This window comes from Alexandromys fortis, unplaced genomic scaffold (genome assembly GCF_014885135.2).
Source record: "Alexandromys fortis isolate MF-2015 unplaced genomic scaffold, M_Fortis_MF-2015_v1.1 scaffold_177, whole genome shotgun sequence".
Taxonomy (NCBI): Eukaryota; Metazoa; Chordata; class Mammalia; order Rodentia; family Cricetidae; genus Alexandromys; species Alexandromys fortis.
In genome coordinates, this window is record NW_026068056.1 from 3,418,470 (window position 1) to 3,429,404 (window position 10,935).

The window sequence follows — 10,935 nt, forward strand, 5'->3', positions numbered from 1 at the left end:
ACCTGTGGGCGCCTGGTCTCCCTTATTCCTGGGGTGCATTGGCGGGGACAGTTTGTTATCAGTTAACTAAGCTTCCTGTGTGTTTCCGTGCTATCCCTGCCCCACCTGGTGATTTAGCTGCAGGCAATCTTCTCCATTGTTAATATGGTAATTTCCCACCTTCCTGGGCGGAGAGATCTTTGTGCTGCAGTTAGGTAGAAAAGGGCTTCCCCAAGTCTGAATAAAGGGCATTCGCTTGATCTCCTATCGAATGACCCTGGTCTCTGTCTCTTGTGTTCAATCTCCAGGCCCTTGCCCGGACTCGCAGTCGGTACAGCTGCGCGCGAACTGTACCGAGGGTGTAACACCAAAACCGGGTGTTACAACCCTAGAGGCAGAGGCAGGTGGAATCTGAGTTCAAAGCCAGTCTGGTCTACAGAGCCAGTGCCAGGACTACCCAGAGAAACCTTGTCTTGGAACAAACAAGTTCCTTGCAAAAGTTGCAGCATGGGCGCTATTGTTACAGGTGGTTATGAGGATCTAACATGGATGCTGGGAACAAAACTCTGGTCCCCTGCAAGAGCAGCAATTGCTCTTAACTCCTAAACCATAACTCCTAAACTCAAGCCCTACAACAATTTCAAGGTTTTATAATAAATAAATAAATAAATAAATAAATAAATAAATAAATAAATACTGTTTTACTAATGAGCACAAACTCACATAGTTCAGTGAGGTTTTATCAAGCCCTTTATTTGGAATGTAACTTCAGAACTTCAGAATCACTGTTTCTGAGGCTGTTCTGATGAGACTGTATTTTTCTGCCTTCCTTGTGTGGTCTTAGGCATGATATGGAGGGTACATTTAATTGACCAAGTTGACCAAATCCATCCTATGTCTGTGACTGTGGTCAGTTCTATAACATGAAGAAGAGGCTGGGGATGTAGCTCAGTTGGTAGAGTGCTTGCCTAACATGCACAAAGTTCTGGATTTGATCCCTAGCTCCATAAAACCAAGAAGAGAAAGGAGGATCAGAGGTTCAAAGAAATCTAGGCTACATACGAAGTTTGTAGATGTCCTGGGATACATGAAACCCTGTCTCAAAAAAGTAAAAAGAAAAAGGAAGTAGTGCAGAGAGCAGGAACTGAAGAGCAGGCATGGTGGCACTCCTCTGTGACCCCTTCACCAGGGACGCTGAGACAAGATTGTGAGTTTGAGGCAATGGGTTCCACTGAGAGACTTTTGTCTTCAATAAACAAGCACACAAAACAGGAGCAGGGTCAGAGCAGGGTAACACCTCTCCTTTCCTTGATTTCAAGTGACAAATGACTCCTTTCACAAGACAAACAGCATCTTCCAGGTATTTTGAGCAAAGACACTATGCATTGGAATTATGATAGTGTTTGTGAAACAGAAGTAGTTGAAGAAACCTCAATAGGTATTAAACAGAACCCTCCCACCCCACAACACTGAACTGCTATATTCTTCATTCCTGAGCACATTTCCAAGGTTCACAGATGCTGGTGCAGGGGCCAGAGGAATTGTATTGCTGGGTTAGGATAAGCATGGGAAGACCTGGGCCAGATTTCCTAATTATAGAATCTAAACAAAGAAAAACTGAGAAATATTTAAAAGAACACTTAAATTTTTTTTTAAGATAGGGATTTTTTGTGTAGCCTTGGCTGTCCTGGAACTAGCCCTGCTGACCAGGTTAGCCTTGAACTCAGAGACCCACCTACCCATTTCCAGGTGCTGGGATTAAAGGTTTGCGCCACCACCACCCTAAAATTCTTTGTTTTAAAACAGTGGTTTAGAGCACTTGTTGCACTTGCAGAGAACCCAGGTTCAATTTCCAGCACCCACACAGTGGCTTGCAATCATTCATAATTCCAATTTTAGGAAATGTGGCACTCTCTTCTGACCTCTGTGGGAACAAGGCGTGCACATAATGTACATACATACATGTTGGCAAAACACTGACAGATAAAATAAAATCTAAAGAAATGTTTTAAAGAGAAGGATGAGGAAAAAGAAGAAAAATTGAGAGAGAATCAGAGCCATATGGGGTTGTGGCATTAGAAACTTATGTGGTGGTATGTACAGAAAATAATCAGCAAGAGTTCATACTAAATTTATGAAAAAAGATGGTAGCAAAAGGCTAAGCCAGCCAGGAGTCTTGTACTTCTGTGGAGCAGCCTTTTTTTTTAATGTTTGTTTTTATGTGTATTAGTGTTTGGCCTACATGTGCATACACACACATACACAAACACACACACACACACACACACCACATGCATGTCTGGTGTCTGCAGAGTGCAGAAGCCAGAAGAAGGCATGAGATCCCTTGAAACTGGAGTTAAAATTATAGCCACCATGGGGGTGCTGGGAACCAAATACAAGTCCTCTGAAAAAGCACCCAGTGCTCTTACACAGTTATCTCTCTGGGGCCTTCTTGTCCTCCCCTCTTTTTTAAAAACAGGGTTTTCCTCTGTAGCCTAGACTGACCTTGAATTCTCAGCAATCTTCCTGCCCCAGATTCCCAAGTGCTCGAGTAACAGGTGTGAGCCATCACACCTGGCCAAACCTTGGTTCTTAACACTTGCCACTTCTAGTTCGGCCTGGCTTTGTGACCACCTTTTTCAGGCTGGTTCTGTAAAATGTTATGTTGTGAGTTCTTAAGCTCTAACACTACTGAGACACAAAACATATTACAATACCTTATAGAGAAACAAAGTCTTCAGAAGATACTATATTACTTGAGGCTTGAATCTAGGTCTGCCATGAAAAGCTCTGCTCCTAGTCATTAATACTGTACTAAGGGTGATGAGCATTAAGTCCCACACACTCCTTAACCCCACCCGCAATCATTCTGACCTTGTGTGGAGACCAGAGGACCTTGGGAGTCATTGTTCAGGAGCCACTGACTTTGTTCTTTGAGACAGGGTCTCTCAGTGACCTGCGGCTTACCAATGAGGCTAGACTGACAAGAAGCCAGCCAAGACCTCCCCAGTGCTAGGATTCAAGCATTGATTCTAGCTTTTTCATGAGTTCGAGGGATTAGACTCAGGTACTCATGCTTGTATAGCAAGCACTTTATTGAGTTATCACCCCAGTGCCTAATTTTGAACTAATTATCTTCTTTATAGAAACCTGAACCTTGCCAAATAACAGCCTGTTGTATTCACCCCATATGGTAAGAGACTGCCCCTTTGCTACAGAGAACCAGAGTGAGCTGAGCAGTCCAAAATATCCATCTAATGGTGCATGACTTTAATCCCAAGAATTTGGGAGGCAGAGGCAGGAGGATCTCTGAGTTCAAGGTCAGCTTCATCTACAGAGCAAGTTCCAGGACAGCCAAGGCTACATAGAGAAACCCTGTCTCAAAAAACCAATGTGTGTGTGTGTGTGTGTGTGTGTGTGTGTGTGTGTGTGTATCCAACTAGATATGTATATGTATCTATTAATGTCAGGTTTTTTTTTTCTTTCTTTTTTTTTTTTTTTTTTTTGGTTTTTAGAGACAGGGTTTCTCTGTGGCTTTGGAGCCTGTCCTGGAACTAGCTCTGTAGACCAGGCTGGTCTCAAACTCACAGAGATCCGCCTGCCTCTGCCTCCCGAGTGCTGGGATTAAAGGTGTGCGCCACCACCGCCCGGCTTAATGTCAGGTTTTCATCTGAAAATGCCTCATTGCTACTCAGGCAACTGCAGCAAGTGTTTTTGTTATCTAAGGAGCTAAGGCATGAGAAGAGGGAAGGGATGACCTGTCCCTCTCAAAAAATATGACATAAAATTGGGATTTCCAACCCATTGAAATGAAAGGAACTTAGGTACTTTTTTCTTTCAGTGAGACTTTTTGAGACTGAGATAGTATTTGTTGTCTCATAAGCCATGGGGATTGGCTGAGATAGCTATAGATGCCATCTCAAGAGAAGATTTTGTAGAGTTTATTAATGACAGAAATGATGTAGAGCATGGCTCTCCCTGGAGATAACGACTACGGTGTTTTCATTATCAAATGCCAAATAGGAAGGGATCAATCATCTTCTACGTTCTAAACAATTAACCAACTTACATTTATTTCTTATCTGTGACTGAAGCAGAGGCTCATCCAGTGCTGACAAACCAAAAACCTTTAGTAAGTAAAGAGATCTTGTTAGAGCCAACTCCTGGATGAGCTCTGAGGAAGAGCTGCGCCATCATCCAGGGGACACTTTTGGGGTTTCCTCTTCCCTACAGTCACGAGCTGTCACATGAGCACTAGATCTCTTTAGTTGTAGAGTTAAATGTACAGTTTCTCTCAAGACACCAGGTAGACAGAGATTCTAGTTGCTGAAAAGTTGTTGGACTTTACATTTTCCAATGAGCTACATTTGAATTGTTGACAGATGAGTTCTACTAGAGAGGAGATTGGTGAATGGAAAGAATTGACTATACAGTATCTGAAGTTGCGGGTAGTGGTGGAGCACCTTTAATCCCAGCACTTGGGAGGCAGAGACAGGCAGATCTCTGTGAGTTCTAGGCCAGTCTGGTCTGCAGAATGAAGTCCAGGACAGTCAGGACTGTTACACAGAGAAGCTCTGTCTCTAAAAACAAAAAACCAATAGCTGAAGATCCTACTTTGAGCCAGATTAAGGATTGGGATTGATTCCACATGCTTCCAATGTTTGGCTGGTATTGGAACGCTATTCTCTTTTGGCCAGTTTAGATCCCTGCTGGCTACAGCGCCTAACAGAACAGGCACTGGGGTCCACTGGCAGCACTCTGGTACACAGACCTCCCATTGGCTTTTGTGTCCTTGGTAAATCTGCTGAGTTCAGATGAACTTTAGATGTTGTCCAGCCCCCACAGCAGTCTCAGCAAGCATCTCCTCTTCAGCTCTAGCAAACACTTCCCTGACCCTGAGAATGCCTTGATTCCTTCTTTTTCAGGTGTAAACCACATAGTCAGGTCCCTAGTGAGTCATTACTGAAGCTGGAACCTGATTAGGGGATTTCAGGATTTCCGAGTTTTCCTGTGGGATGGTCCAGATTCTGGCTCTTTTTCCCAATAGACCACAGTACTGCCATCATCTTTCTTGTCTATCCCTGGGAGATTTTCACTGCCTACAGGCTGAAAGTTATGACAGCAAACCAGGTTTCACACACATTTATGTCTCCTGGGATCCTTGGTATTATTGTCACAAAACAATGTTTTATATATGTGATTATCCTGAAGAGTAGCATGTTCAGGCAGAACTTTGCCAGGAGTACAGTACCTAGGTAAACACCATTCCCGACTGTGATTGCAGGGCCTAGTAACAAGGAGAAAGCATTCCCTTCCTTATCCAGAAAGTATTCTGTCTGGACAGCTCTAGATCTCATTCTAGACATCATAGAGGACTCTGGGGGAATGAGGGGTGTGGGAATAAACAGCTTCCTGTCCCAAATAGGTGGTTTCTACATTCTCCATCTTCTACTTTAGGACCCACTAAGAGCAAAACACAAGACAAGCTGATTTCCACCAAGTTTCTACATGAGTTTCTCTGCTTTGGTTTTCTTGCCTTATTTGGCTTTGTCTGGACAGAAGCCAAATGAAGAACAGAATTTTGGCAGAGGAGAACTTTATCACAAGATTCTTCTTTGTAAAAAGTTTCTAGAGGCTCACTGTAATGGTCTGTCCAGTCCCCCTTTAAGAAACAAGCCTCACCCACCCCCTCCCCTGTCCACTTTTGAGGCAGGCCAATCTTCCTTCTGTTTCCAGTCTGAGCCCTTCCTCCCATCTCTCTCCCAAAGAGGCAGCTCCATTCTCCCCTCTGCTTCTTTCCTCTTTCTCTCTCAGCTCTTTCCCCTTCTTCTCTTTCCCTTCCCTTCCATAACCCACTAAATAAATATCCAACCTCACTCTGCACAGTATGTGTATCCATCTCAGTCTCTCACCCACCATGTGGCTCCTTGCCTGGGATCTGGCTGCCTTTGTGGCCCGCTGCTGTGGGCTGCTGTGGTCTCGTGCCTGCTGCCGCCACTTGGGGATCTGTGGCTTTTTATTTTTACCAGTACATTCACTTTTTGTTTTGTTTTGTTTTTTGTTTGTTTGTTTGTTTGACACAGGGTTTCTCTACGGCTTTGGAGCCTGTCCTGGAACTAGCTCTTGTAGACCAGGCTGGCCTCAAACTCACAGACATCTGCCTGTCTTGCCTCCCGGATACTGGGATTAAAGGTGAGCGCCACCATTGCGTGGCTTACACTCACCTTTTGACAGCTTCATTACAGTGATAAAATGTGAGAGCTGAAAACGGAAGAGGACACACACCTGGTTGCATGAACATTTAGGAACAGAACTAGGTTCAGATGCTTTTAGATGACTAAGAGGGGCCAAGAAAAGAAGGCATGGTAGCCATGATACCTCAAAGTACAACAGATGGCTAAGCATGATAGTACATGCTTTTAATCTTAGCACTCTAGATGTGGAGACAGGCAGATCTCCGAGTTCCAGCCTGGCTACACAGTGAAGCCCTGTCTAAAAAACAGCATGACAGGTCGGACAGATATGATGTCTCACTCTCAGGACTGAAGAGAAGCCTCACTCTGTTCATGACCAGTGAGGTAGGACAGGCGGGAAAGCCATCCTCTCAAGAGCATCACGTTACAGCACTATTGTCACACTACTGAAGGAACAAAAGCACTTCCTGAAGTGCTGTGAGCCTTGTCAAGAAAATCAGGTTGGGCATGGTGGTGCACCCAGAACAAGAGGCAGGGGCAGGCAGAGCTCTATGAGTTCAAGGCTAGACTGGTCTATGACGTAAATTCCAGGCCAGGTATATAGTAAGACCCCGTCTCAAGAGAGAGAGAGAGAAAGAAAATCAAACAACAGAAATGGAAAAACATGATCGCCTGCTTGGAAAAGAGAAGGGATACGTAGATATAAATGACTCTAAATTCATGATTCAGGCAGATTTTTAGGCCATGCTATCGCTGTTGTGCCTGAGATCTCTGGAATCTTTAGCTCTTAAACCTGAAGAGAGAACTGTCCTCAATTTCTAACCAGGTCTGTGGCAAAGTTCTCTGTCCTCTTTAAAAGCTGCTACAAGAGTCTGAATGTTTCAAATCAAGCTAGTGAAAGCTAGGAACTGTCCCCTTAATAAGCTATTAAAGTCAGATTTCTTTTTCGCCAACATTAAACAAAATGTATTAGCCAACAGAATCTAGGCCTAGGAAGGCAGCCCCAGTCACCATGTTTCAGGGAAAGGTGACTATACAGGTATGAAGAGAGCACCTAACAGGCAGCTAAAGCACATTCCCCCAACAGTCACCTCATCACTGAAGAATTAGAGAAAGATGGCTTTGAGGTTTGGGGGCTCTTTCCAGCTCGTCTCAATCTAGAGGCAGTCTACTCTCTGCTATCCTGACAGAATGATCAGAAGATAAATCTTGCTGCCCAAACTCTGCATTTGTGGTATATGAAAAGACATGGATGCTGGACTCTCTTCCAGTTTTCAAAATATGGTATTCTTGTACTGTTGTGGACTTGCACAAGCATGTCTCTAGTTGAGTGTAGACCCCCAAATTCCTTTATGTAACAGACAATAATTACTATGGGTTGTGGAGCTTGTAGGCTTTCTCCTGGACCTTCTGCTCTGCAGTGAACATAAATAACCAATGGGCCACAGATCTACAAAACCACGCCTCCATCCCCTTCCCCATACCACTGACTAGACTCTGGACCTTCAGTGCTAACACCTAGACCAGAGGATTCCAGGGCAGTTAAGAGTGGACCAGGTGGGTCTGATGGCTGTGCAGAAGGGTCCCTATCACCTGCACAGCCTCCACTGTGACCTGTCCGCAGGTGGTCCTTGAGTGTCTGCTTGTAGCGGAAGCTCCTTCCACACAGGGCACAGGGGTAGGGCCGCTCGCCCGTGTGGATGCGCTGATGCTTTATGAGGTGGTGTTTGCGGATGAAGCTCTTGCCACAGTGCGGACATTGGAAAGGCCTCTCACCTGTGTGCAGCCTCCGGTGGTTTAGCAAGTGTTCCTTACGCATGAAGCTCTTGCTACAGTCTGTACACGGGTAGGGCCGTTCGCCTGTGTGGATCATCTGGTGACGAATCAGTGCAGAATGGCCATTGAAGTCAATGCCACACTGAGGACAAGAGAAGGGGCGCTCCTGCGCATGTCCCCTCTGGTGCAGCAGGAGACTGATTTTCAGGCTAAAGCTACGACCACACTGTGGGCAACGGAAAGGCCTCTCACTTGCATGAGCGCGCCGATGGCTGGTGAGTCGAGCCTGGTCAGCGAAGCGCTTGGGACAATCAGGACAGAGGAAGGGGCGCTCAGTGCTGTTGTGGACCCGAAGATGGTACGTGAGTCGTGAGGGGTGAGTGAAGGTCCGGGCGCAGTGAGGACAGGTGGGTGGTGTTTCACTGGCATGGTCCTGAGAGGTGCTACCGAGGTCCACCTGTGGGGCAAAGTGCTTGGGACACTGGGCACAGGTTAAGGGGTGCTCAGCAGTGTGGCTACATTGATGTGTCATTAACATGTCTTGGTTGAGACTCTTGCCACAATGGTGGCCTGAGAACACCTGCTCTCCAACTGGAGGTGGGAGTGGGTAGCTTCCTAACTGAGTAAAGGTCACTTGTCCCTCTGAGGCCTCAGGCAGGTCAGTGGCTGTGCGTCCAAAAGGTGTCATGGGAGTACACTGCTGGCTTTTGAAAGCTACATCTGCAAAAGCATCCTTGGCTGCTGGTGGTGGCGGGGCAGAGAAGGCTACGGGAACTTCAGGACACAAGGAGGCTCTGGCCAGGTCTTCAGCTTTGATGACAAGTTCTTGGTCTGAAAGAAGGGGTCAGAGTTATCTCACCACTGCCTCTCACACTCCAACAGCTCAGGCTGCTCTAGGAGCTCACTGCTCAGTAAACTCAGGAGGGGCTCTCATTGCTAACAAGGCCCCTGTTACATCACACATACAAGACTGTACGTTGGTGCTCCATTTTGAAAAGGAATAACCTTGGCATCAGTCTTCCCCACATATATCAGTAACTTTCTCCATTGCCTGGTGTGATAGGGCCTAAAATCTCCTCTTTAATTTTAGTGTACGTTCTGTGAGAGAAACCCCTCCTTGACTTCCCTGCAATAGAACACATTCCCACCTTTATGTCTTTGGTCATTCTGTCCATCCTTTCTAAGAGATCTTCAAATGCTCTATTTTTCCAATTCCCATATTTTTATTCATTTGTATACATTTATTGTTCTTCCTCTAACAGTCCTGTTTTTCTTTTTAAAATACAGTACTAAAGACTGAAACTAGGGCTCTGTTTTTATCACTGACATACACAGCCCCAACAATGCTAATCTGCATTTAAGAGTATGTTTTCTGGGCTGATAAAATGACTCAGTGGGTAAATGTATTCACCATCAAACCTGACAGCCTGCATTCAATTTCTGGGACCCACGTATTAGAAGAAGGGAACCAACTCTCACAAGTTATCCTTGACTTTCTGCATGTGCCTCCTCACACTAATAAATACATTTTTAAAAATTGTGCTTTCCTACTTAAAATTTATCTTGGTGGCCTTTGGTTTCCTCTCTAACTTGGCTGACCATTGCCTTCCTTTTCTTCCTGACTGTTCCTTGTCTTTCTAGCACCCTTTCGGCTACGTTCTTTAGTCACTGCTAGTGTGAGCAGAATCTGAACATCTGTTCCCTCGGTTACTCACCGGCATAGGAGCCTTTGTACAGGTCACTCTCTTTGGACTCCTGGGGGACTCCAACCTGAGGCTCTTCTTCTTGTTTAATCCAAGACAGAATATCTGAGGTTGAAAGGCCAGGCTCTATTTGTAGAGAAAAAGAAAATGGTTTTCAGGGACTTGAATCAGAAGGTGAAATTGTGCTGGAGAGTTGGCTCAGTAGTTTAGGCACTTGTTGTACTTACAGAGAACCTGGGTTTGATTGCTAGTACGCAATCATTTGTAATTGTAATTCCAGGGAATCCAGTGGCTTCTTATGATCTTGTTGGGCATGCAGTACACATATACATGCAGGCAAAGCATTAATACACATAAAATAGTAAATAAATATCTTTAAAAAGTAACATAATTATGTTCATTGACATTATTAATTTTTTTTTTGAGACAGGGTTTTTCTGTGTAGCCCTGGCTATCCTAAAACTTGCTCTGTAGACCAGGCTGGCCTTGAATTCACAGAGATCCATCTGCTTCTGCCAATCAAGTGCTGGGATTAAAGGTGTGTGCCACCACAGTCCGGCTTGACATTGTTAATTCTGTACTTTTTTCTTTTTGCTATGTAGCTCTGGCTGGCCCTGAATTCACAGAGATCTACCTGCTCTGTTTCTGAAGTGTTGGGATTAAAGGTGTGCACCACCACATCTGCTACTGTTTTTTCTTTTAAAGGCATAAAATGTAGCCCAGATTGGTTTTAAGCTTGTTATGTGACTAAGGAAGACATCAAATTCCTAAACTTCCTGTCCCTGCTCTACCTGTACTGCTGAGAATATAAGCTTGTGCCATCATGCCTGTGAAATGTGGCTATAAAGTCATATTTCTGATGAACAGAATTTTGTTCACTTGGAACCTTCTCTTCACAGCCACCACTCCTCTACACTTTTATATATATTTTTAGATTACACTTTTATTTAATGATAGAGAGCTTGCATTTATTCTCTGGATATTAACAGCTTTCTAATTAGCCCATTTCAGCCAAAAAAAAAAAAAAAAAAGGGGGGGGCATCCTAGGCCTGGGGGAAATAACAAGCACAACAGTTGTGAAAGAGTATTGTGTGAGGGCTGGAGAGATGGCTCAGCGGTTAAGAGCACTGCCTGCTCTTCCAAAGGTCCTGAGTTCAATTCCCAGCAACCACATGGTGGCTCACAACCATCTGTAATGAGGTCTGGTGCCCTCTTCTGGCTTGCAGGCATACACACAGACAGACTATTGTAATTACATAATTAATAAATAAATATTTAAAAAA

The 10,935-nt window shown here is 44.7% G+C and overlaps 1 protein-coding gene across 1 annotated transcript in view; it reads right to left on the bottom strand.

The window, feature by feature from the left end:
• Positions 1-711: 711 nt before the first annotated feature.
• LOC126487204 (zinc finger protein 398) overlaps positions 712-10,935 on the bottom strand; it is a 40,062-nt gene continuing 29,838 nt past the window's right edge. Inside the window, exons 5-6 of the mRNA XM_050119900.1 lie at positions 9,665-9,778; positions 712-8,780 (exon numbers count right to left, since the gene is read on the bottom strand). Coding sequence (XP_049975857.1) covers positions 7,624-8,780; positions 9,665-9,778 — 1,271 coding nt within the window. The 3' untranslated portion in view covers positions 712-7,623. The remainder of the gene's footprint in view (positions 8,781-9,664; positions 9,779-10,935) is intronic.